Source organism: Papaver somniferum, chromosome 8, assembly GCF_003573695.1.
Source record: "Papaver somniferum cultivar HN1 chromosome 8, ASM357369v1, whole genome shotgun sequence".
Classification (NCBI taxonomy): Eukaryota; Viridiplantae; Streptophyta; class Magnoliopsida; order Ranunculales; family Papaveraceae; genus Papaver; species Papaver somniferum.
The window spans coordinates 82,784,143-82,810,557 of NC_039365.1; the positions used below are offsets into that span (position 1 = coordinate 82,784,143).

General features: G+C 35.7%; 4 protein-coding genes across 6 annotated transcripts; 1 reads left to right on the forward strand and 3 right to left on the reverse strand.

The window, feature by feature from the left end:
• The first annotated feature begins 1,766 nt into the window (after positions 1-1,766).
• Positions 1,767-6,097, forward strand: LOC113301800. 3 transcript variants are annotated; one of them, XM_026550627.1, is made up of 4 exons: positions 1,767-2,675; positions 3,563-3,618; positions 3,703-3,895; positions 5,526-6,097. In XM_026550627.1, the coding sequence occupies exons 1-4, from the start codon at positions 1,839-1,841 to the stop codon at positions 5,880-5,882; spliced, it is 1,443 nt and encodes a 480-aa protein (XP_026406412.1). In that variant the 5' UTR covers positions 1,767-1,838; the 3' UTR covers positions 5,883-6,097. The 3 variants fall into 3 exon arrangements, with proteins under 3 accessions (XP_026406412.1, XP_026406413.1, XP_026406414.1); XM_026550628.1 differs by having other exon boundaries at positions 5,529-6,097; XM_026550629.1 differs by having other exon boundaries at positions 3,706-3,895.
• Positions 6,098-6,765: 668 nt separating this feature from the next.
• On the reverse strand, positions 6,766-8,731 carry LOC113301801 (acyl-CoA-binding protein-like). The gene is made up of 4 exons (XM_026550630.1): positions 8,621-8,731; positions 7,333-7,447; positions 7,139-7,201; positions 6,766-6,989 (listed from the first exon to the last, which is right to left on the reverse strand). Exons 1-4 carry the CDS (start codon positions 8,630-8,632, stop codon positions 6,910-6,912), a joined length of 270 nt encoding a protein of 89 aa, XP_026406415.1. The 5' UTR covers positions 8,633-8,731; the 3' UTR covers positions 6,766-6,909.
• Positions 8,732-11,423: 2,692 nt separating this feature from the next.
• LOC113301802 (60S ribosomal protein L13-1-like) lies at positions 11,424-13,446 on the reverse strand. Its single transcript, XM_026550632.1, has 5 exons — positions 13,312-13,446; positions 12,563-12,678; positions 12,294-12,427; positions 12,024-12,182; positions 11,424-11,908 (listed from the first exon to the last, which is right to left on the reverse strand). Exons 2-5 carry the CDS (start codon positions 12,669-12,671, stop codon positions 11,687-11,689), a joined length of 624 nt encoding a protein of 207 aa, XP_026406417.1. The 5' UTR covers positions 12,672-12,678; positions 13,312-13,446; the 3' UTR covers positions 11,424-11,686.
• Positions 13,447-15,861: 2,415 nt separating this feature from the next.
• LOC113301803 (ATP-dependent Clp protease proteolytic subunit 4, chloroplastic-like) lies at positions 15,862-18,688 on the reverse strand. The gene is made up of 2 exons (XM_026550633.1): positions 18,151-18,688; positions 15,862-16,660 (listed from the first exon to the last, which is right to left on the reverse strand). The coding sequence occupies exons 1-2, from the start codon at positions 18,621-18,623 to the stop codon at positions 16,177-16,179; spliced, it is 957 nt and encodes a 318-aa protein (XP_026406418.1). The 5' UTR covers positions 18,624-18,688; the 3' UTR covers positions 15,862-16,176.
• Positions 18,689-26,415: the final 7,727 nt, after the last annotated feature.

Below are 26,415 nucleotides of genomic sequence, written 5' to 3' on the forward strand. Positions count from 1 at the left end.
TCCGAGTCATCCGATGAAACCTCTGAACAAAACTGGAACCTGAGACGTTGCTGCAAGTGTCCTTCGCTAAGTTGGTCGAGATGTACACGTCCAATATTGGAAATCTAAGGGTATCGTCTTTAAGGATTGGTTAAAAAATTACCAATACGGAAGTAGGTATACCACCAATACTGCAAATTACTCCATAATTTTAATATTTTGACTTAATATACATTTGTTCATAAAAATTATTTAAATTTGAAAATAATAATTTTGATATTTACCTCTATGATGCCCCAGAAACCAGTGAAATTAGGCATACCCATGGACGCTTGATCCAGGCCACAATACAATTTTGCTAAAATTGCAGATCCCCAGTCATAATATGGTGCTTTGTCAAGACCTTCTAACGCTTGAAGCTAACCAACACGAGCAACCGAAGTTGAGTTTGGAAAGAATTTCTGACTCAGTACCCATAAGATGAACGCTCTTTTGAGTTCAGGATAGTCATCTACATCTTCTGGGTTTCTGCTTTGGGTAAGAAATGATTTCAACACTGAACATTTAATCCCACCTCTTTTCAATTCTTTATAATCTTCACGTATTTCTGATTCCATAAACGAGGAAAAAAGCGTTTCTCGTTTACTATTTGATATCCATTCGTTTTGGTTGAATGGTGCTGGCTCTCCCACTCCACTTGGGATCCCACAAATGAAATACAAATCAATGGGCATGATTCCTATTACAAGTATAATATCAACTATGATTAATTCTTTTGATTATTTGATAATTATTTAAAAAATACAATTTAAGTTAAGTTAAACAAGCTTACCAATTTCAAAATCCATAAAATGGAATGTCTGCGTCGTCGGCCATCACCTTTCTAACACTGTTGTCGTAATTTTGTTGTTGTGTCTTCTAGGCTTCACACTATAAAGCGTACGTTAGGGATATCTGTCAACCCTTTCTCGGATTCGAGGGGGTAGAACTTCATAAACAGCCTTTAAGTTTGAAAATCACCTCTCATTCTATAATAACCCTCAGACCGATCTTGATGCCCCGACACATGACCTTGGACTAATGATGAAGCAGCAACGACACTCGACGAAGCAAACTCTACTTCCCGATTTTGAGAAAAATCTACACTTATGGCAGGCTGCGATGCCGGTTCATTTCTTCGATCTCTTCTCTTCTTTACACTATTGACCGTTTTTATTAAAATGTTGCTCATATTGTATCAAAAAAATTTGATTTAGAAGAAGAAAACAGTAGTGGTGTGACAGAAAATGAATTTAGTTAAAGGAATTATAGTTTAGAAAACTATAACGTTGAGAATATGGATGTTGGAAAATCGACCGTTGGCGTTTTTGTTTCACATGCCCGCGTTGATGTGACCAACGCCAGCGTTTTTGTCTTGAGCGCCAGTATGTTTTCTTCCAACGCCGCGTTTAAGCTACACACCAACATGTGTCCCTAGCCTAGACGTTCGATGATCAACCGCGCAGTGCTATTCCTATAATGGGGAAACCTGTTTGGCCATCCACCGGGCTCAACAAAAAATTTCATTTGAACACTACCATAGGAATTGCCCTTAGCTTATCAAATATGCTACTTTCCAATTAGTTATACGGTAGATCTTTACGGATAATATGATAATTTGGAGATTATTTAGTATTTACCCCTTACGCCAGACCTACCCAACTCTGACAAATATACAGATAATAGGGATAATTCGGTAACTCTAACTTATCAAAAGAATACATATATAAAATTTTGGAGTAAAAAAAGTGCAGCAAACAAAATCAAACTCAAACTTTCCTAAATTTCAAGCTCACTTTCTCAAGTTTTTCGCACCATTAATGGCGGCAGAAACAGTAGAAGTAGTTCCAGAAGAAGAAGAAGAAACCCTAAAAAAAGATATTACTAATCTTTCCTTCGTCAAGAATGAAAACACCAAGAAAGCACTTTCTCTGTCGACATATTTAGGTTTAAGTTTCAGTGTATTTCTAGGTTTACTACCAAAATCATCAATCTCATTAATCTTATCCTTACAATCTCGTAATAAATTCCTGTCATTGAAACTATATCAAGCTGAAGAACAACTTAAACAGATGAAATCAAGAAGAAAAGAAGATTCAAAAGCAAATGCTAGAGTTGTTGAAATCTTTGCTAGTCATAGAAATGGATGGCAACAGGAAGAAAGAAAATTGTTGCAACAAATTGAAAACTCTTCTGATGAAATATCAAGTTTAAGAGAAAGAATTGATGAGTTTGAAAAATCTGAAGCCGAGTTGAAGAGTTTTGTAGAGAAATTAGAGAGGGAAATTTATGAAAGGGATGAAATGATTAATTTCATGTCTAGACAAACTATTCATGATGATGAAGATGAAGATGTTTATGTTGATGACGAGGATGATGAGAAGGAAGATGATGAAGTTGGTGGAAGTGGAATTTATGGTAGAAGCTTTGAGGAGGAAGTAATTAACGGAGAATTTAGTGAATTACAGTGTTTGAATTACTCAAGGTTTGGTAAAATTAGGGTTTCTTCTGAGGGTTTAGATCCAAACTCAGAAGAGCATTTTGATCAGAGAGATAATGATGGCCGTGGTGAAATGGGTTTTGTTTATGGGAAACAAAATGGTTTTATCAATGCCCCTCCTCGCAAAGTTTGTGCTGATAGAGATGGTGGATGGCAGGTTTGGCAGTTTTCTCAACTCTCTGGAAACATTGGTGTTATCCATAAATTCAGTTGGAATTAATCTTTAGAAAGAAGTCCTTTTCATTAGTTGGAATTTGCAAAAACACTGTCTATTAGGAGAATTTATGTTTAAAATTTTAGTTGTTTATACATTTTGAGAAAGAAAAATAGAGATAGTCTACAATAGCAAAAGAGACCAAGCATATTGGATGGTTGTTTCTTCTCTGAACATGATGTCTGTGTGCCGATTTTTGGTTATATTTGTTTTGGTCTACACCTAGTTTAAGTGCCATGAAAAGATGAAGGTCGGAAATACGAATTGCATAATTCACCAAAATTCGGCCAGTACCAGTGGTTTTACATGAAAGGATCATTATGTTGAGTGATTATGAAGAATGTGAGAAACAGGCAACAGTAGTGCTAAAACCCCAGGAAGAAAACCCTTGTTAGTCCCTTTAAATGTTAAAACGCCCCAGAATTTTATTATAATCCAGAAGCTGTAATAGAATTTCGTTGATGTTCTAGTTTGTGACATTTATTCACTCTTTATTTCCTGACAATTTCTACATGGAAAATTTGAAGTGACGGTCCACCCTTGTAATATATGACGATTCATAGGAAAAGTTGTCATCTCTGGGGGATAATGTTTTCCTATGTAGATTCCAATCAATGTTGTTTGGAGCCTGCAACTGGCTGTAACAGGAAGATCATGTTTGGAAGTATCATATTTTGCTCAAGTTCTTCTGCTTATTATACTCAAACTCCTCTCAGTTTTCCTAAATATCTTTTTAATAGTTCTTGACTGACATATTAGCGTATGATAACCATAATATCAAAAAATAATGGTTGTGTTCTGATTATAGTCATTTTAATGTTCTGTTGCAGGATGTGAAGTATGATTCCCCTGAGCCTTTGTACCATATGAAGCACGTTGTATCAAGGTAAGCTGTACATTACTGTTATTGAGTTAACTTTTATCATAATTTTACAATTTATTTTGAGAATAATAACCTTTTCTTGTCCAGAAGGGAGTCTCCCTGGAAAGCAGACGGTGAATTCACTGGAGTTCCTGCCAAGTTGAAATTGGTTGAGCAGGAACTGCCCAATTTGGAAAGAATTGACAAGTGTGAGCCACTGAAAGTCTCCACATCAATTAGGAAGCAAGCTAAGAGATATCATGCTCTCTCTGGAAAGATTGATGATCTATGCAGAAGAATGGTAAGCTACAACAACTCCATTTTTTTCATATGCTTTTCATGTCATTCTGCTTTACTTTCTCAATATTCATAATTATGTGATGCGGGTATCTGATATTTCGGTTACTAGCAGTGAAAGCCCTGTGTACAAGATTTTAGATAAAACCTAAGTTTTCTTTGCTTAAATTAAGCACCACAGAATACTGTACATACAATACCTTTTTAATATTTTTTGTTAAACCGTAAACAGTTATGGTCTTCCAAACCAGATCAAATTTAATATGGAAGTTAATGATGTCTTTAATTTCATGGGGTCATACTTCAAGCATATTTGTGACATTGGATTAATTGTGTTTTAACTTTTAACCGATCCTGTTCAATTCGGGTTATTATTAATATAATTTAAGGTTTTTTGAATTTTGAAAAAAAAAGTGTTTTGGGCAAATTCAGGAACAGGATGATTAGAGTATTGAGTAGTTTGACATGTACACATTGGTAAAATGTGAATTATGGCACTTGGTCATTGTATACTGTGTCGATACCACTCTGCTCCCTATTAGAACTGTATCAGGCAAATAAATGCAAATTATGGTTGTCTTATTAACATTTTAGTGCGATATCAAAACCAAACTAAAGAACACAATAATTTGGAGTATTTATTTGAAAACGAAACAAGTTGATTTGAAGCAAAAAAATAGTTGTTCTTTGTAGTTTTCCATCATATCAATAATTCTAACCAATCCCTTTGTCTTTATTAAAGGAAATTTGCAATGGCTTCATTACAAACACACAACTACCACCCACCAACCATTCATTATTGGTTGCATTTGAACCTCAAGATTTATATTGAATGAGCTTTTCTGACTACTAAGCCTTTAGTTCACTTAGGTTAGGGTAGTCTTTCTTATCTGTGTGTGCTAAAGTTTTTGCTACCTCATCGCAGTGTATGACAACACCAGTCAAATCCTGTCACATGTTAGATAATTTGTGGCAGTGTGGCACATGTACAAACACCACTCAATCAACTGTTGTATTATAAATCAAAGTTTCACAACGCTAGACAAAGTTTAGGACCTACAAGGGGTTCAGACATTTAGTACCTTTAGAGGAAATATTAAAATAATTGTCCTTCAGGAATCTTAGTTCTGGACCTCTGGTCCCTGGCTAACATGCAATTTATTTAGAATTTCTTTGAAAGTTTCTCATTAGCAAATTTTATGTACTGAATGGAAATAAATTTGTGGCTTTCTGGCAAATATTAAATTTTCTTATTGATGGGGAATCTTTCTTCATGGTTGCAAATCTACTTGAATGCAATTACTTTTCCCTGGTTGGTATTATGACAAAATGCTTTCTGTCAGAAAGTGAATTCTTTAATCTTGCTTTTGTGTTACTGTTATTTTCATATTTTATAAAGATCATGGTGAAGATTGCAAATTTTCATTGCAAACCATACGTTTCTAAGATTGTTTTCTGTACGTAAAGGTTCTCCATTGTGGTCCAACTATTATGCACTGCTGTGGGTGATGTTGCCAGTTGACCTATTGACATGTCACTTCAGTTGCATGATTTTCATTTTTGATAAATATATTTATATTTCTCTGCCACTATTGGTTAAGTTGTAGTCACTTATCAGTGTTTTGATTTTTCAGCAGGCAAATGACCCTTCTGAGCAGGCCCTAAATGCAGAATTTGGTACTCGCCGGCAAACAGAATTCTTGCTTGAAGCATATCGTCTTCAGCAGCGAGCAATCCAGACGAGACAAAAGCTAACAACGTTGCAAAGTGAAACCACCAACACCCATCTGGGAGAAGACCTTGATGCCCATGCAAAACTTAGCATCAGAAAATCATTAGACTTGATTAAAAACAATTTTAAAGAAATACAGAGGAATTTGGAGGTATGGTTGGCAAGAATTATGGGTGAGCTAGAAGGTGTATTGTCTAGAGAAGGTGCTTCAGCCGCTAAGGAATATTTCTTGTCTAAATTTCCATCATATGTTCGGTAATTGCATCGGCTATTTCTGCATAACAGATGCAACTACTTTTAACAGAAATTTAGAGCTTCTGCTTTTGTTGATCTTGTGTCCCAAAAAAGATCAAAGCTATATGTAAGAATGTCGATGTTTATTTTGTATATGCGGTAAAAAAATGTCTAAAATGAAAGTAAATCGAAGGAAAAATGTATCCTGTAAGCCATTTTGGTTCTTAATTGTTACTTTTTGGTCAGCTACCAGGATTTCTGAAAACAGCTATTTGGATAGCCCTGGCACACATTATTCGCCAAAGTGTGTTTAAAAAAAATGACTGGGGAAGTAGTACTTTTTCAAATGGGAAAGTAGTGGGTGTATCAGCATACGCATCATGTGGGAACTGTTGAACTAATGCATCAAGATAAACGATTTTTTTTTTTTTTTGAAGCATCAAGATAAACGATTTAGAAGGGTAACTAATGCGCACAATCAAGAATAGTTCAACAATAGTCCAGGAGAGAATGTCTATGACCTCTAGGTTAGTGGTACGGTACAATCACGAAGATAGAGTCGAGAATGTCTAGGACCTCTAGGTTAGTGATACGGTACAATCACGAAGATAGAGTCCCAGCAGCATCAAGTTAATTCAGTTTGAATGGCAGTTTCAGGGGTCCGTTTGAATTTCATACGACCTCATATAGACGTATGGTTGGGGTTTTCGACCGACCAACAAAACAATAAATTGGTCTATCAGAACCGTGTGCTGTCTTGCATCTCTCCAAAGAATACCATCATTGTGATATTGTCGAAGCAGAAGGGATCCCAGTTGGCATCCTAGAACCTTCTTTTTAGATGGATCAAAAAAACTGGGTTGTTAACTGAACAACGCCTAACACAAAAATACTTAATAATCTACTGAGAGTGCAATTAGAAATGGCATTTTAAATATCTTACGCATTCAATAAGATGCAGATGTACTCACGAGTAATTTTTAGTTAACCACATACAATAAAGCGAAATGTTTTTCATTTTTCAGTTGCAGATAATAAGATTTAGGAGTAAATTAAGCAGAAACACCAGCTTCTTCCAACAACTGCTTCACTTTAGTGATGTAATCGTTCATTGCTTCTTCAGTTGATTTTCCTGAGTAAGATAACAAAAAAGTGTATTCATCTTAGATCAGCCAGAAGCTATCACCATGGTTACAAAAATGGGGGGCATACAATATGAATTTCACAACAGAACAAGAAAAACCTATTCTATAGTAACCAAGTGTCACTGGAGATTTTTACCTTCAACCGATTTCCATGCATCCCATTTGGCTCTTTCCTTGGGACTGAACATTCCAGGGCGGGCTGCAAAAGAAAATAAGAAACTCATTTAAACACGAGAATCGATTCAAAACATATGAGACCATTATCTACTTATCAATAAACAATTTGATAAATTAGTAACTGATGGTTTCTAGCAATATGGTATTACGTACCAGTGTTGACATCTCCAATGGTTGCTTGCTTGTAAAGACTGTAAATAATAAGCAGATTTTCATTTGAGCAGTCAGGTAGAGTCTTTGCCTTCGCAGCATACTCTTCAAACTCTTCCTGCAATGGAAACAATGCATATACTCATTAGCAATTATAACCTCTTTACCCCTACAGATCAACATGTAATGCATCATCTTCTTCTTCAAAGCTTGTTTTATGTTTGCCTTGGTCAATTAAAATTACGATCTAATTTATATCCGACCACCTCAATCTGGTCAACCATAGATAATTAAAAACTACTGATTGGATTGTTGCATCCCTCCAGTGTATGGAACAGTTATACACTGATGGTTGGTGGTGAGTGATAAGATTCACCGAAAAAAGTCTAGCTTAGCAAGATCTTCAGATATTTACATCATTAGCAAAAATTATAGATCAATAGTATATTGTATATTTAATAATCTATGTATGTGTAGAGGTCTGCTCGAGCATGCTTGCATTAGAACCCTTAACATAATCTGACCGAAATGCTCTTGGACTTTATAGTATATTTAATAATCTAAGTGTGAAGAGGTCTGCTTGAGTATGCTTGAATTAGAACCTTAACATAATCTGACTGGAAACTTGATAACCAAATAGACCATGCAAGTTTCATAAATGGTAACAACAGGGATTGGACTGCTCTATGACTTTTATTTTCCATCTAACTTTCAAATAGCGAGGCACCGAATTGTCAAACTTGTAAAGTGATGGAGCAAAAATCTGGATCCAATAGCCACGAAAAACAACAAAAACCTTAACAATCTAACTTATCCGCGGTAACTAATTGAAATCTAATCCGCAAAACATAACTGAGCTTTGCCTATCCTCTTTGAGAGGTTAGACATGTTCTACCCTTAGTATTTTCTTTCATCTTCTATGACTCGATCCTAGTATAAAAGGAGACCAACTATTTCTCAGTGATCAAATAACTAAACCTAGTTTCATGTTGTCTACTACAATTACAACCTAATATATCCATATTATAGGATCTAATATAGGATAACCAAAGACCAAAGCCAAATGCATGTGAATAAGTTACTCAATTTTGAATTCTGAAGAAAGATTTATAATAATTAAAGCTATTGACAGACAATTTTCTTCAAGATCTAAACAAAAGAGGGTGTAATCAAACACGGGTGATTGGGTATTTTAAGAAAAAAAAATAATCAAAAATTACGAATGATGATATAAAAGATTAAGGGATGATCAAATCTATAGAAAGCGAAACAGAGAAGAGATGGTGCAAACCTTCAAAGCCATTGATCAACTTCTCCTTGTTTTTCTCTCAAAGCTTTACTCTCACGCAATTTTAGATAGATTCGATGCTATGCTCACCTGCGTAAAACACTAACATCCCCTCGATATTTATATTAACAATGTTGATTAATTACCCTTGCTATCGAAGTGTTATTACGTATTTTGCCACTATCTTTATGATCCCCGCAGCCAGCGTTGTTATCGAATAGCCAGTATTGTTATAGAATAGCGAATAGCGTTGTTGCTCTGTAATCCAAGTGACCAGAGGGGTCGCAAGACGCACGGCTATATGTTTTGTTTCGGTCACTTTTTAAGCAGCGCTCTGATAACCAGCAAGACAATAAATTAGAAATTTCTGCACAAGGTAGGAGCGTCAAATTATCATCATCAAGAGATTAATGAAAATTATACGCGGGGCGCAGCACATCACGTTTTACCTTTTATTTATGGGAAAATAATCGTTTGGTCCTTTTTTAGGTGGTCACATGTATGTTTAGTCCTTTGAGAAAAAGGCTTTTACTGTTTGGTCCATAATTATTTAAAAATATTAAATGGTCCAAAGTACCCTTCCGTGTTAATTCCAACTTATTTTTTGTAATATCATTCGTCAAAATGGACTCCTGTTAATTTCTACTTAATTTTTCAGAAAACCTATATGAAACCAGAGTTCATTCCAGAAATGAACTCCTGATAAAAACCTATATAAACCAGAGTTCATTCCAGAAATAAACTCCTGATAAAAACATATAAACCAGAGTTCATTCCAGAAATGAACTCCTGATAAAAAACAGAGTTCATTTGTAAAAATGAACAACATCTTCATCTCCATCTTCTTCGACGTCTTCAACAGCAGCAGCAACAACAACAACATCAATCATCAACAGCAAGATGAAGATGAGTTCGTCTTCATCTTCATCATCATCTCCAATCGCAGCAACTTCAAGAAAACCAAAACCTAACTAAATCTTCAACAGAAGCAGATCTATCTTTGAGGTCGTCTTCATCTTCATCATCATCTCCAATGGCAGCAACATCAAGAAAACAAAAACCTAATTAAATCTTCAACAGCAACAGATCTATCTTTGAGTTCGTATTCATCTTCATCATCATCTCCAATTGCGGCATCAAGAAAACAAAAACCTAATTAAATCTTCAACAACAACAGATTTATCTTTCACAGCAACAATAGTAGCAGAAGATGAGTTCGTCTTCATTTTCATCATCTTCATTATCATCATCAACATCAAAGCTCCGTCGTTCATCATCTTCTTCGTGTGATCACCGTCTTCATCATCATCTCTAATCGCAGCAACATCAACATCAAAACGTCGTCTTCACCATTTAATCAACAACGTCAGTTTATTTCTTCTTCATCTTCTTTACAGTAGCAGAGAAAAGAAAAAACAGAGGAGAGAGAAAGTAAATCTGATAAATGAATTTATTTTCTAGAACTTTTTTCTATATATGTGGTCCCAAAAGGATATTTCTGTCACCCCACAATGACAATTACATCATCCATGACATCACCTTAGGACCAAATCATAATTTCTAGGACCAAACTATAATATATTTTGAAATGCAAAGAATGTTCGCATTTTGTTCTCAACCAACGTCCCTTCCTTATATATGTCTTATTTGCATTTCTACAAATTAGAATTAGGGAGGTAATTACCATTCACCAACTCCCGAGGCCGCAATCTTGCAGAGGCCCTGCCCAAATGAAGATTCATCGCGTCAAATAATGCATGACTAAACAGACACATGACTAAGTCAACTGGACTAGACTCTCTCTAATATATTATTCCCAGGACTATATTGTATTTCCTATTTATTTATTTCACAAAATCCATCAGATAATGAGATAACTCTTGCATCTTGACAAGGTGGTAAATCCATCATATATTTCCTATTTATTTATTTCACAAAATCCATCAATTTCCTATTTATTTATTTCACAAAATCCATCAGATAATGAGATAACTCTTGCATCTTGACAAGGTGGTAAATCCTCTAGGTTCGGTATCAAATTTCTATTTCGAGCTGTTGCGCGAAAAGAAACTTTTTGATTAAACAAAGGAGTAATGGACCAATGATTTCATGGAAATAAATCTGCATTCAAACAACGGAAATATTATCATAGAAAGATGGCATAGAAAGATGGTTAATTATATGGAATTAACCCCTCTCAAACACATCCTAAAAGAAAAATATCAAAGTGAATGCAACGCTAACACTGCTAGAAATCCAAAAGAACAATAGCCGATTTAAAATAATCTGCCTAGACACGCACACAGCCTATACATTTGCATGGCAGTCCAGACACCATCCAGTGGAATGACAAAAAAGAAAACTGAAGGACAATGTATCCACGCTTCTTTAATTAGCTATCCACGCTTCTTTAATTAGCTAACCAACTAGTCCTCAATAAATTTCAGAATGGATGTGCAGGTGAACGGACAATATAGAAATCAATATATATATTAAATAGAGAAAACAGTGAACATGTGTCCACATGGGTCTTATTCATCATTTCATCTTATCGTGACAACCAAACTGATAGGCCTTTTAAACAGTGAACATGTGTCCCCATTTCCTCTAAATACCATCCCCAAAAAAACAAATAAATCAAGTTTCTTATTAAATGTGGCAACGGCAATTCATCAAATATGCTTTAAAGTTTCTAAGGGGTAAAGAAGCACATTCAGACTGACTTAAGATTCCAAAATGCAAAAAACCAGTGTACACTACGAAAGGAAAACACATGAAAAAGAATGAAATGCAGCACAAGCACACAGGGAAAGAAGAGACTACGATGTAAACAAAAAGTACACTACATGATGTGCCTGAGAAACTCTCAAAGGAAAAACAAGTGTCATTCATGGGCATTTGTTCCACGTTAATTCGGATACGCAACAAAAAAGATGGGACTAAAATTTGCCTCAAAAGTTAAAAAAACATTCTCTATTGGAAAATATAAACGCAGCCTCAGAATCACATCCTCACAAGTTAAACTATACCCTTACATGGTCCAAAATGCCGAACCTTTGATTGATTACCTTATTTCTTCTCTTCCTTCTCAGCCTCAGCAGCCCTCTTTGCTCTAACACCAACATGTTTGGCATTCATCCTCTCTAATCGAAGTTTGGCATAACCTTTTACTGATTTCATCTCGTCGGTAACCTTCACAAGATCAAATGCTGGCCTCTCACGAACGATGGGCATGAAAGATCCTGTGACCTGGGTTGCAGTCGCTAGCTCCTCGGGTGTAGAATCACCGGCCTGTTAAGTTTTTTCAAGCAAAAACATTAATCAACGCAGCTTAGGCTGACAGGGTTCACTTAATAGCATGCAATGTTAAATTCTATGGAATTCAAAAAAGGTTGTGGACATTTACCTTGATTTTACCAGCACGTCTTGGGAAGACTACAAGCTTAGCCTTGTATGTCTTCAATCTTTGAACGTTAGTTTGGAGACCCTCCAAGGAACTGTTCCTGCGACGATGATCAACTGAGATACCAATGGTTGGGGCAAGCTTCTCTGGGATACCAGCTGACTGTATGTACAGGTTTAGAATCAATACTGATAAATAAATAAATAAAAATTATGTAAATTTACTTTAGCCTGCTGAATGATCTGTCAAAAGCAATAAAGATTCTTAACAAACCTTGAGCTCTACAAGAGAGAATCCCCTGCCAGCCCTAACCTTCATGTTGTATTTCAAGGTTTGACCATGAACAACGGGACGAAGTGGACCAGATGTAGGTCGTGGAAAGATCTTCACCGCCTTCTTTTGTCTTGCTGGAAATTATAACGCACAATGTGAAAAACAGTTCATCAACAGTAAACTTAAGCTTTGCTAATGTGAAGAACAGTTCATCAATGGTAAACTTAAGCTTTGCTATTATGATAAATGAATGAAAGAAAACTACGTACCAACACGTCTTCTGGTCTTGCGGGCAGGCTGGTTAAACCATGTCTTGACATAATTCTGCCAGTGCTTCTTAAAGTGCCCATTAGGGATAACATTGTTGTGCTTAACCATGATTTACCTACAACCCACGTAGTGTTCAGCCATAAGAAACATAGCAACCAAACGGATGGAAAACTAAATTAACAATAAATTGAAAACAGAAAAAGTGAAATTCCCTTGTTGAACACTAAATAAGTGTAGCATACTGTTTCTTGTGTGGCAAGGATTGACAATTAAAGTAACTGTAAAGGTATTTAACAAATAATAAATTTTACAAAGAAACACAAATTATGGCCTAAAATTAACAACAATTGAAACTAGAAGCCCTAACCTCCAGCTAATTGGTAAAATTTGAAGACTGAAACGTCTCAAAATCTACCTCTGTAATCATATTTGAGATGTAACTTAACTATAGAACCTAACCAAGTCCTTTTTCTTTACACTAAATCACCTGTCCAAACTAACAAAACCCCTAAAACTCAAGAAGCCCTAACCAATATATTAAATCTAGACAGCAGAGGATTCGCGAAGAGATAAACGAAATTAAGAGTAAAGGCTCCTGTAAAAACACATTAGATAGATTGATATCGCAGATTCGCAGGTCTCAGGAAGCATTTAACAATCACTGTAGAGTATTCATTTTTCATGGAAAATGATGCAAACATGAATACAAAAAAATACTAATATGTAGGGTTGGGAGTATGGAGATTACCTCTGGGTTGATCGAGATACGTCCGAGTGATGAAGAACGCGGAAGAGAGAGAAAGCTAGGGTTTATAATAGGGGTGGACAGGCTCAGGAGTTAAGATTTTCAGTCTAGGGTTTTATTTTATTTTAATTGCCTCTTTTAGCCTCGTTTTTAGTTAGATTTTTCTTCTCTTAACCTTCGCAGTTTACAGGAGTCTCTGAACGTCGGGTGAGCAAAACACCCAATCCATGAACTTTACCCAATCCGTATTTTCGCATGTGCACACCCGATCCGTCTTGGATGCGGGTGAATTTTTAAAACCCGTAGTTTTTATGGGCTGGACGTGGACGGAATATTGACCAGTTCGTTGGATTTTTTTTTCTTCTGAGAATTGGTTGATTTATCTTACTTATATAAAGAAAATAATGTCTAGAGAGAGAAAATCCTACCCTTTTTCTTGAATAATTGTTTGGTGAAGCATTTTCACAGGACAATAATACCTCCATTAACTAAAATTGTAATTAATATTTATATATTTATAGGAATACCATTGTTTTAAAATAGATCAGAAAAACTAAAACTTAGATATCTTTAAAAATACACATCGTATTTTTGTAAAATTAATATATTTGGAAAGCTCTTTAAATTATCTTATACTAATATAAAGAAAAGAGGTAATTGTTTGGTGAAGTTTTTTCACATGACAATAATACCCCCATTAACTAAGCTTTTAATCAATTTGTATATTTACAGGAATGCCATTGTTTTAAAATAGATCAGAAAAACTAAAACTTAGATATCTTTAAAAATACACATCGGATTTTTGCAAAATTAATATATTTGGAAAGGTCTTTAAATTTTCTACATAATGAGTACAAACAAGGATATTAAATTTTTATTTTAAGAATTTTTTTCTTCATTATTATCAAATTTGGTGTTGTTAAAAGAATCCAATTCAAACATGTGCATTGCACATGTGGCCTTACTAGTATTAATAAAAAAACAGCTAGATGACTAAAAGCTCATTCGAATTTGCACCGGGCAGGGATGGTCTCCGATAAGCTCCCAAATCACCAACTTCAAATGCACAACAGAAAATGTAAAGACTTCGGAAAAAAATTGGACTTACACATGTTGCCTCATTAAAACCTTGACAAGGAAAACTCATTGTGGTAAAACCATGACCAAGAAAATAATACAACCGTCCAAAAAATATGACAAAATTAAAATTACCTAAAAAGAAAAAATTACATTATAATCCTTCAGAATCACAGGAATTCGTTGTTCTCCATCGGTGCCCAATGAGCTGTCTTTTATGATTGGCAATATGTATGTCGCCACAATATTACTATAGGAAATTGTAAGTAGTATATATAGTTCCTTCTTGATCTGGGTTAGTCTTTTCTCTTCAGAAAACTTGGTTCTCCACTTGTCGATTTAACAATTCTCTCCCTTGATCTAAGGCTGTCAATGGGTCCGGGTCCTCCCGGGTACCACTAGACCCGGACCCTACTTATAAAAGTCGGGTTCGGTTCTTAACGGTTCCAGGTCCAGTTCCTAAATTTTTGGACCCAGAATCGGACCAGTTAAAAATCCCGGGTACCCATCGGTTCCGGGTCTTAAATTAGACCCATTAACAAGTTAAGACCCGACGAGTAATTGCCGATTGGACGCGAAACCACAACCTTCTGCTTCCTTTTTTGGTCCTTATGGTTAACCAGGAACGGTGTGATGTATCGCCAACAACAACAAAATCCGATAAATGTAGTGCAAATGACCATCAAGCTCCAGCAGGAATATTCTTGCGCCCGGACACACCTCCCACCAGTGCTCCCTGGGATGCAGCCATATCCAAACCTAGCACAAAGAACAGTAACAACTTCAACCATCTTTGTAAGATGGCTCAAGCCTCAATCAGATTGGATCAAAATCAACACGGACGGCGCAACAAGAGGAAACCCCGGAATAGCGGAAGCAAGTATTATTTGTAGAAATGAGGAAACCAACACTATCCTAGCAGTAGCACAACCTCTAGGCATCACCACAACACTTGCGGCGGAGACCTGGGCCATGCACATAGCCTCTAAAACGGCGACGGGACGAGGATGGTCAAAAGTACAATTTGAAACGGATTCGGAAAATTTAATGAGATTTATAACCTCAGATACAGAGCTCCCTTGGTATATATCTGACCTGGTTGCAGAGATCAAACAAAGTCTCGCCCAAATCCAACAATATACTGTTAGCCACGTCTACAGAGAAGCAAATCAAGCGGCAGATGGTTTAGCAAACCGAGCAACAGATGATTGCTCTATAGGAGATTCACGACAGCAATATGGGAACATACAATTCCGCAATCTATCAGTTCTATTGTAATAGCAGACTCTATGGGTATTACGTATCCCGTGTAATTTCAGTCTAATCTAATAAATTTCATGCTTCAAAAAAAAAAAAAAACTTATCAGATAAATGGCTTATGACTCCTCCCCATTTCATTAACCAGGATTTGAAGATGGACTACTGTAGAATCAATTGATTTATTAATAAATTTATTTTTCCTATCAAAAAAAAAAGTATGTCAATTTCGACCGGCTAAAACATCAAGATGAATTTACAGTCCAATACAGGAACAATATTTGTCAAAATGTACCAAAACTCTGAAAGTTTAAAAGCCGACTATAATAATGTAATAGCAACCAGATTATGATCACTAAAGCTTCGGCCCCAAAACTAGGTAATAATGCTGAAACAATTCATTCATAATTAATCAGCTAAAGCTCTGAAACACAAAAGAAATTCTTTCTCCAACATGGTTAACATTAAAAACACATTTCTATTAGTGATCAACTGGAGATGATATAGCTGCCTGCATAAGACAATGTAATCCTATTAGTATATCTCATCATCGGGAATTTCTGGTGTCAAGAATTTCTTCGGATCTTTCATTACTTCTGCATAGCTGAACCTTGATTGCACCTTATCGGGCACTGGCATAAGTGGGAGAATGTTCTCACTGTCGATACACCCATCGATAATTCCAAATTCGACTGCTTCCATTGGAGACATGTAGCGATCCCTATCAATATCTTTCTGAACTTGTTCAAAAGTTCGACCAGTGAAACCGGAGATGATTCTAGTGACGTTATTTTTGTTGTGCATAATTTCTTTGGCCTGGATTTCCACATCAATTGCTTGTCCACTAGCACCACCAAGAGGTTGATGAAGCATTATCCGTGTGTTAGGCATCGCAAAACGTTTCCCTTTGGTGCCACCACCAAGAATGATTGCAGCTGTTGATGCAGCAATTCCAAGTGCAACAGTGGAGACATCAGCCCGTACAAGTTGTAGCACATCATATATGGCCATGGTAGCACTGGAGATTGCAAATACAGTCGTGGTTATTATAATAACTAAATCAGAAAACAAAGAAGTGGACATGAAAAGTCAACTGGGTAGCAGAAATCTCAGGTTCAAAAGGCATGTATCTTTCCCTTATATTTTTAATGCAAACAAGTGTAAACCAACAACCTGATTTTGCACGTGAGGGGTTATTTCTTGGTTTCGTACAGTCATTAATAGCGTGCTGCTTAGAACCATTCTATAATGGGGGACTCTCTAAAATTAACCGACTATAGCCAGGTAGCACTTCTCAAATCTTTCTTGGCGAGTCACCAGTGTCTCTCTTCGATCGAGCCCCTTGTATGCCCTATTCATAACCAATTCTTATACAAGCTTCAGGCCCAAAATTACGGCTTTGCTGTGAGCAAAGATGTTTGTCTAGCACTACAACAGTCAACACCAAATACTTAGTGTATAAATGGCGTTTTCTAAATGTAACCTCAACTTTGTTTTTATTTCAGATGTCACTTTACAAGACCTTTCTGGGGAACCATTAAAGAGAATATGCAAAGTAACCACTCTGAAGAATGACAGGGAAATGTCATTGCAAAATACCCCTACAGTGGGGTAGGGTATGATTAAGAGCGCAAGATTATGTATGAATACATGATAAGAACATCACATGGTCTCACAAATTTCAGCCAAATCATATCCACCACTTAGCAGACATGTAATCAACATTACACAACTATGGGGAAAGAAGATAAGATGAGACTGTTGCTTATTAGCTTGACCATTTGAATGAAGTATCGTAGGAGTGGAAGCAAAAGCATAGGATCATGTTAATTCCACAAGTATGTGGTGTCATACAAAGAGTACAGTTTGACCATTCAAACCTAGGAGTCTAATCTACCTCTCAAGTCTCAACCATATAGTGTCCTCAATAGTTCCCAAATGCAAAGATGATTGTGTTATCTAAGACCTAGTTGAGCTAAAAGGGGAGATTCAACATGAGAATACAACTAAAAACACAACTCCTGAACATTCACACAGTTCTTTCTTGCTACTTTGTTAGTATAAGCCTAGTGAAATCAAAAGACTAGCTTACATTTTCGGAGGAAAACGAATAAAGAAACTGATATGACACAAAGCAACAAATGTTTTAGCACATCGATTACCCAGTACTCTTTCTTTGATACCATTGACAAAACAAATGGATGCTATATTCAATCAGTGATGGCAACATACAATTCGTGCACGAAACAAAATACTATGTACTAACAAAGTAAACACTCTTTTACATTAAACACTGATTTTATTCCTTCAAATCCAATTCCTAAACCAATTGCTACCAAGTTTCTATTAATGAAACGAAAGAAAAAGAAACTCAAATTGGTTCCGTAGTATATCCTCAGACAATTCAAGTTTCTTTATGCAGCCACAGATGTAAACCTCACTATAATTGTTAGATGGTTCATTGTACAACATCTACAATGAATAAACCCTACTAACACTTATACATACCTTAAAGACCCACCAGGCGAGTTAATGAAAAGACGGATATCTTTAGTAGGATCTTGAGCATCCAACAATAACAACTGACTGATAATGGCATCAGCAACGAAATCATCAATTTGATTACCCAAAAACACAATTCTTTCTCTCAATAATAAACCCATTGGGTCTGCTTCTGCTCCTCTAGGAGGACTAGCTGGAGCTTGAGACATAGTAATTGAAGATGAAGATGAAAAAATTGGATTGTAGGATGATTCTATTTCATCAAACCCCAACACAAAATTTTCAACAGTTTTTAGGGTTTCCGAGTTAAAATTTTGAGGGGTTGTAGATAAAGAAGAAGATAAATGAGATTTGATTGGAGAAATTAGAGATTTTTGAATACTAGGGTTTCGTAATATAAGAGATGTAGAAGAGTATGTGATGTTGGGCAGTAGAGAAGAAGGAGGTGTGAGGAGTGTGGATATGGAGAGTGAGTTCATGGTGAAGTATCTGTGCAAAGAAGAGGGAGACGGAGAGAGGAGTGCTTGGATTATTATTTTTTTTGCACACCATGTTCCGAATCCTGATTCCTGATCTTAAACTACAAATGGATAAGATCTTGACCGTTGATTTTCTTACTCTTTTTTAATGCAGGTGGGCCGATGTTTCTCTTCTCCTGGGATGTTTTTCATTTTTTCGGGGTGAGATTTGATGGTTTTTTTTTTTCTTCTTTTTTTCTTTTTTTTTTCTTTTTGTTTATGGGAAAATCAATTATATTAACTAACAAATATAGTACGGACGATTTACAATTTCGTTTCTATCAAATATATTAGAGATAATGCTTGATTGTTTAATTTTTTGTTCTAATTTCGTAGACACATGTTGAAGGCTCTTTATACTTGCTTTCTTGGCAATTCGATCCGCTGCTGAATTGTATTTTTTATTTGTAAACTTTACCTGAGCTTGAGGAAGATCTTTTAAAATTGTTTTGGCTTCTTGAACGGTGTTTTCGGCTGTCCACGAGAGATTTGTGTTGTCCTTATTGATGCTGTCTGCCAAGACTTTACAATCAGTTACTATTGAAACGCTAGACAAGACATTGTCTCTTAGTCAGATGACCGCTTTTTGTAAAGATTTCGCTTCCGCATGAAAAGCCGAAGTAGTTGTCTCTGAACCCGCTGAAATGTGCATAAATGTCTGGTGATTTACTGAATAAACGATGTGAGCGTATCCCATTGAAAGGTCTTCTTCCGTGAAAGAAGCATCAATAAATATTATCCAGTCTGTATTTATATCTGACCATTTGGTATTCATCATCAATAACTTGTTGTTATCCAGTCCCTGTTTTATTCTTTTAAGGGATGGAATGCAAAAATCTTTTGATCTGATCAATTAGTTACATCGGGTTTGGGATTATCTTTTCAAAAACCACCGGGCATCTGTATTTCCATATGAACCATAATACGGTCGAGATTTTTCCTACCAAATTATCCAAATCTGGGTTTGAAAGCCACCCTTTAACCCATGATGTAATCGGATCCGTATTAGCTGAAGAAGTTAAATTTCCAAGCGAAAATATGAACCAAATAGCTCTGGCGAAAGGGCAAGATCCGAATAGGTGATTGTCGGTCTCCTGAACTTGAGAATTGCATAGTTGGCAGTTTGGGTCAATTTTCGGGTAATGTGCCCCTAATCTCGAAGATGTAGGCAAAGCTTTTCCACCTAGCTTCCACACAAAAGGTTTAATTCTTGGAATTTGCTTGAATTTTCCATATACTTTTCCATGGGAAATCTATTAACTAATAACCATCTTATTGAGCTTGGTTTGCCAAGAAATTATAAATGTTTTTTGCCGAGAAGAGTCCTGAATGATGGTGTAACCATTGGATTTTGTCTTCTTCTTCTTTCTCGGGGTTAAGGTTTGAATTTTCTGTATAACCTCCGGACTAAAATAACTGTCTAGTTTTCCTTGATCCCATTTATTCTCTACAGTTATGAGCTCTTGAACTCTTTTTGGAGCTGTGTCCTGCGAGTCTTGTGGTTGCGGTATTATTTCTGAATTTGGAATCCATCTGTTTTCCAATATTTTAACCGAGTTTTTATTTTTAACTTGCCAGACAAAGTTTCCTTTAATTAAATCTAAACCTTTTCGGATGCTTGTCCAAATCCATGATAATTTAGAAACTTTAGAAGCTTCCAGAGGATGAGAATTTGGGGAATATTTCGCTTTGAGAATTTTTGCCCATAGTTGGTCTTTTTCTAAAATTAATCTGCTGGCTAGTTTAGTGAGAAGCGCTATATTAAATTGATGAGGGTTTTTAATACCTAAACCACCTTGAGCAATAGGCTTGCATATGTACTTCCAGGCTCTGATGAATCCTCCTTGTCTTTTTTGGCCTTCTTTATTCCAGTAGAAATTTCTTTGGATACGATCTAATTGATTCAAGGTTTCTTTCGGTAGAGCAAGCACCTGCATTTGGTACGTTGGGAAAGCTTGAAGGATAGATTTTATCAGAACTGTCCTCCCCTCTTGAGATAGGAGTTTGGATTTCTAGCCTTGCAGAGTGGAGTAATATTTTTTAGATGCGGCTCGAAGTTCGGTTTCCTATTTTTATCAAAAAATAGAGGAGTTCCGAGATATCTATCATTTTTTGTCATTAAGGGGACTTTAAGAATTCTGGCTATTTTCTTTCCATGTTTAGGATGCATTTTTGGACTGAAATAGACACTAGATTTTTGTAGGTTTATCATTTGTCCCGTTATATCCCCGAATAGGGATAGAACGTCTAGAATTTTTTTTACTTCCCCCAGATCAGCTTTTGTGAAAAGGAAACAGTCGTCTGTGAAAAGGAGGTGGGAAATATTTGGAGCATTTTTATTGATTCGGAGGCCGGAAATTTTCTTCTCCATTATCTCATTTTCTAGAAGCCTAGACAGAATTTCCATGCAGATTAGAAAAAGGTACGGAGAAAGGGGGTCCCCTTGTCTTAAACCTCTCGAGGATTTAAATTTTTTCCCCAGTGATCCGTTGAGGAGGATTGAGTAAGAAGTAGTAGAAATGCATTGTAATATGAGATCTATCCACTTTTTATCAAATCTAAAGCTAAGAAGGGCTCTTTCAATCAAATTCCACCCCACTCTATCAAACGCTTTAGAGAGATCTAATTTAAGATTCAGATACCCTTTTGTCGCTTTTGAAGTTTTCATAGAATGGATGAGCTCATGTGCTATTATAATATTATCTTTTGATTTGTCTTCCCGGAAGGAACGCAGATTGGTTGGGAGAAATGATTTTGTTAAAAATATAGGCTTTAATCTATTGGCAAGAATTTTCGAGATTAGTTTGTAGATGGTGTTACTTAGACTTATTGGTCTAAAATCACCCGGAGTTTGAGGAGTTGAAATTTTTGGGATAAGAGTAATGAAGGAGTGGTTTATATCAGTGTCAAGAATACCAGTTTTAAAGAACTCCTGAACTGCATCAACAATATTCGGACCGAATATTTCCCAATTATCCTTGAAAAAACCCGGTTGAAATCCATCGGGTCCTGGAGCGCCCCACTGATTCATATTGGATAATGTGAGCCAGGTTTCATTTTTGGTTGGGATTTCTAGGAGAGATACATTTTCCTCATCAGATATACAAGGCTTTATGATGCTGGATAAGTCAAATCTACAATTGTTTATTTGGGTTGTACCAATGTGGGTAAAATGGTTTACCAGAAGAGAATAAATTTGATCTCTATCTGAGAGCCAAAGGCCAGAAGGTTCTCTAAGGGTATTGTTGGAATTTATTCTTTTCCTATTGGAGGCGGGGCATGAAAATATTTTGTATTTCGGTCATATTCCTTGAAGAATTTATCTCTAGACAGCTGATGGTAGAAATCGTTTTTAATTTCGTACCACTTTCGTAGTTCTGCTTGGAGATTTTTTAGCTTTTCTATGTCTCTAGAGATATTTCCGAATTTGTGGATGCTCTCAATCTTATTATTTAATTTCCTTATATTTTTATGAATATTTCCAAAGATGTCCGAGTTCCATTGGGAAAGATCTGAGGATAGGAGTTGGAGTTTCAAGGTGATGTTTTCATTTGTTGTGTTATTGGAGTGTAATTCCCAGGATGCTTTGATTATCTCGTATAGAGTGGAGTGTGATAGATAAGATCTAATACATCTAAAAGGTTTCTGAAGTTTCAACTTTTCATGGTTTGTATTTAATAAGATAGGTGTATGATCTGATCCAACTCTAGGTAGAAGAATTACCATCGTGTCTGGGAATTTTTGAGACCATAGAAACGAGGTCAATGCTCTGTCAATTATTTTGCAAATGTTCGCTTATCCTTTTCTGTTGTTTGACCATGTGAATGGAGCTCCTTCATATCCCGCGTCTTGTGGTCCTCTGGAGTCGATTATCTGGATGATGATATTCTTGATACTAGAGCTAGCCTTATTTCCTCCTTGCTTTTCTTCTGGGTCAAGAATGATGTTTAAGTCGCCAATTAGATCCCAAGGCTTATTCACTTTCTGGGCCATTTATGAAATATAATTTCATTGCCTGATTTTTTCATTAGTACTAATAGATTCATAAACACAAGTGATGAAGATCTTCTCGTCACGTAGACTTGCTTCAAAATGACACACGTTATATTTTGTTGATACTAATTTCATATCGATATTATTATTCCAGGTGATTGCTAACCCTTTTCCTATACCCACAGACGAAATGATAAACCAGTCATGAAACTTGGATATTTTAAAGAATAAATCCATCAGAGACAGTGGAGATTTTGTATCGGCTAGGAACACTATATAAGGGTTATAGAATTGGTAGAGGTATTGTAAATGGTCCTTAGTGAGAGGAGTACCTATACCTTGTACGTTCCAGGACAAAAGTTTCATCTTGTTAAACGAAGCTACTCTACTAAATTCAGTGTGAATTTTAGCACTAGAGAAGCGAAAAAGTAAAGAAAAGATATGTCTCTATTTAGGATGATGGGATACAAGAAAAATTAAGAAGTAACTAGCTGGAATAGAATGAACTGAAATAACTGAGCCTGAACAAGCTAAGAAAAGATTAAAATCTACCAGACGATACTATTACCGTTAAAAAACACGCAATAATTGTCACTGAATACCAAAGATCACTTCCAACTACACTATAACGAAAGAAAACCAAAAATTAAACCTCATAGTCTCTGATGGTGTCATTTTACAACAAAGTTTCATTGATCCACTGCTGGAGATGTCAATTGAAAATAGTTGGAGTTATCACCAGGATTAATAACGACGATCTTCTGTTCAGCTGTATATGTACCCTGCTATCTTATGCTCAAACAAACCACAAAACACAAAAATACCAAGGCAAGGTATACAATTCAGAATTCACCCCATAAAATGACCTAAAACATTTCCAATAAAGATAAAAAAAACCTGCAATGCTTCCAAAGCTGAGTTTGGCTTGGGATTGAGAAGAAATCTACATGTTAATGACTGAAAATTGGTTATGAGACAAATTTGCTTACCGGAAACTTAATTAGGCAGGAGAAAAAAGATAAAGGAGAAAAGAAAACTTTTCCGATTATGGAATTCAGAGTAAGAGAATATCAAAAAATCCCACACTTAACAAGAAGTTAACTCCAAAAAACTCTACTAATCCAGAGGATTGGATCCTATGCATCTCAAAATTAACCATAAACTTAAACCAGAAACCTCATGACGGAAGATAAGGACATAAGACAAAACCCTTGGAACTTTCAATAAAAGAAAAGCATTTCTGACAACAAAAACAAATTTATCCTCGTGAGCTATATGAAATATCTCATCTAGAAACCAACTTAAAACCAATACTCAAGTTCAAGGAGTTTGAATCTGAAAGTAAAATCAATAAACATCACCGTGCTTAAAAACATACCTGGTGATATAAGAGCACATCCGCAAAGCTGCAAATATGGATAGTTTTTCTTGAGGTTTAAAAGTACTAGAAAATTACAGAGAAAAAAGAGATGCACAACACAAAAACTGAAGTCAAATTCACAGAGTTTATAAGGAGAAAGCTTAATGATTGATATTCAAAATATAGAAGATATCCAACAGAGATTCCACGGAACTAAAATAATAACTATTATCACGATTAAAGAAGAAAAAACCAATTTCAAGTCATGGGTTTAGGATAAATCCTTCAAAGGAACCAAATGGATAGAAGACAGACTCAATTAACCGCCAAACTCAAAAGAAAATGAGATGAGTCTATCAAACAGAGTCAGATAGGGGTGAATTGATTACACAAAAATTTCTCCACTGTAAGAGATCCACTAAATACCTTTCTAATCATTATCAGATAGGGAAGAAAATATCAGTCCCTTCTAATTATAATAAAAACAATTATAATTGCGGAAATAGAAAAGTAAAAGACACAGCAAAATTTTGTTAACGAGGAAACCGCAAATGCTGATTAACCCCGGGACCTTGTCCAAAATTGAATACTCTCAGGATTAAGCCGCTATACAAAATATAAATCAACTTCGTATAGTTGAGACCAAACAACTAAACCTATAGTTTACCTAGTTCCGTTTGTATCCATGCGCCTCCAACTTGCAATAAGTCACGCACTTGGAACAATTCCTTTGGTTCGTATTCCAAACAGTAAAGAAACAACAAATTTGTTCGGTAACAACTCTTTTCAAACAAGTGATATGAGTTTGACAAAAGGCTTTTCCGTTTATCCCAATAAACTTCTTTCTCGGGTTCTTAGATCTATCTAAAAATACAACTACCAAAGTAGTTGGGTCTAGATTTTGCAATCAATACTCTTAGTCACAAAGACAATATATTGATGCCGATCTACTCAACTAATCAATCAAGATTATCACAAAGATAAAACGATTATAGTTGGGTCCCCAACCGATCAAGTTTTGTGCACACCAAAGAACTCAAACAAGCAATCTTCTTTGTCTTAAAATCTTCTTAGATCTTCAATAAACACCTGCACACAATCAAATTGAATCTCTTATGATCAATCACACACATAACGACGTTTGTTAACAATGGATTATCACAAGACGTCTTTAGATCTACAAACAGTCTAAAGATCCCCCTCGAAACTTCGATCTAGTTTGAGTGAATCTTATATCAGAAGAGAAGATTCTCAAGCATAAAAAAACTAGGTGCAATCAAATTTCAACGGCCGTTAGTCAATCAAATCAATAGAAAACTAATAATAAACTGCAATTATCTAGTTTCCCACCAACATTACTCGTAGAGATTCCCAATCCCAGAGAAGTCTTTAAAACGAGCGGTCGTAAGAGATTTCGCCTAATCAGGGTACTTTCCTCTCCGAATAGATGGCTCCACTAGTAACAACACAACTAGGTAGTTTTGCTGGCTTTGAGGATTAGTTTGCTTGGAATGAAAACTTCAATATTTATAGACCAAGGACGTTTGGACACCAAGGAATTTCCAAAACCAAAAATATTCTCAAGATATGCAACATATTTCCAAATTCGGTTTTCATAATTCCTGGAAATGCTCTGTCCAAATATTGACCGAAATCTCAGTAGAAAATCTCCAATTAGTAAATGCACATTACCAATTTTTATTTTCTAAAGATATGCATTTTAATTGCTGGAAATTAAAATCATATAAAACTAAAAACCTTGATTAAAAGATTCTCAGTTTATTTTGATCTGGGATTCTCCTTTAGTTATTAAGGAATATCTTTGAACAATAAAAGATAAAAGTTATTGCACATGTTTAAAGTATGTCGACATCTTTACTTTGTAGATCCTTTTTCATATTTACAATCTTGGAACCGATTTTCCACACTTCCAAACGAGTTTAGAATTGGTTCATCTGATTTCCGAGAACTATGTGATTGATCAAAAACATTCAATCACCATTCATGGGTTTAACGGTTCTACCAAAACAAGTTTCGGTTCTACCTCCAAGTGTCTACTAAGATCGGCCACATTAGTTTCCAAAACATTGTTAACTAAGTACCAGGATCGATTACCACTTATTTATGGTACTTAATTGTGATCGGTTGCAAAAGTTATAGGATCGGTCACACCTATTACTAAAACTTATTAACCTACTACAAGGATCGATTACACATATTGTGATTAGTCCCAACCAAGTTCTAGGATCGGTTACCCAATGACTAGGAATGGTCACACCAATTACAAATATCAATCATACCATCTCACGTGATTACTTAGGATCGGTTTCACTAATAAAAGTCATACCAATACAAAATTCAAGCATTGTGAATAGTTTTACCAAGATACATAAACAAGTT

Bases quoted from the DNA above. Each gene is read 5' to 3' on its own strand.
- LOC113301802 (XM_026550632.1), bottom strand. From the start codon at position 12,671: ATGGTTAAGCACAACAATGTTATCCCTAATGGGCACTTTAAGAAGCAC. The intron at 12,183-12,293 runs GTTTGTTAAGAA...CTGTACATACAG, and splicing joins TCTCTCTTGTAGAGCTCAAG to TCAGCTGGTATCCCAGAGAA. The intron at 11,909-12,023 runs GTAAATGTCCAC...AAAACTTAACAG, and splicing joins GACGTGCTGGTAAAATCAAG to GCCGGTGATTCTACACCCGA.
- LOC113301803 (XM_026550633.1), bottom strand. From the start codon at position 18,623: ATGAACTCACTCTCCATATCCACACTCCTCACACCTCCTTCTTCTCTA. The intron at 16,661-18,150 runs GTATGTATAAGT...TGCAATCTCCAG, and splicing joins TCGCCTGGTGGGTCTTTAAG to TGCTACCATGGCCATATATG.
- LOC113301801 (XM_026550630.1), bottom strand. The intron at 7,202-7,332 runs GTACGTAATACC...TTTCTTTTGCAG, and splicing joins CATTGGAGATGTCAACACTG to CCCGCCCTGGAATGTTCAGT. The intron at 6,990-7,138 runs GTAAAAATCTCC...TATCTTACTCAG, and splicing joins TGCATGGAAATCGGTTGAAG to GAAAATCAACTGAAGAAGCA.
- LOC113301800 (XM_026550627.1), top strand. From the start codon at position 1,839: ATGGCGGCAGAAACAGTAGAAGTAGTTCCAGAAGAAGAAGAAGAAACC. The intron at 2,676-3,562 runs GTTTGGCAGTTT...GTTCTGTTGCAG, and splicing joins ATAGAGATGGTGGATGGCAG to GATGTGAAGTATGATTCCCC. The intron at 3,619-3,702 runs GTAAGCTGTACA...TTTCTTGTCCAG, and splicing joins ATGAAGCACGTTGTATCAAG to AAGGGAGTCTCCCTGGAAAG.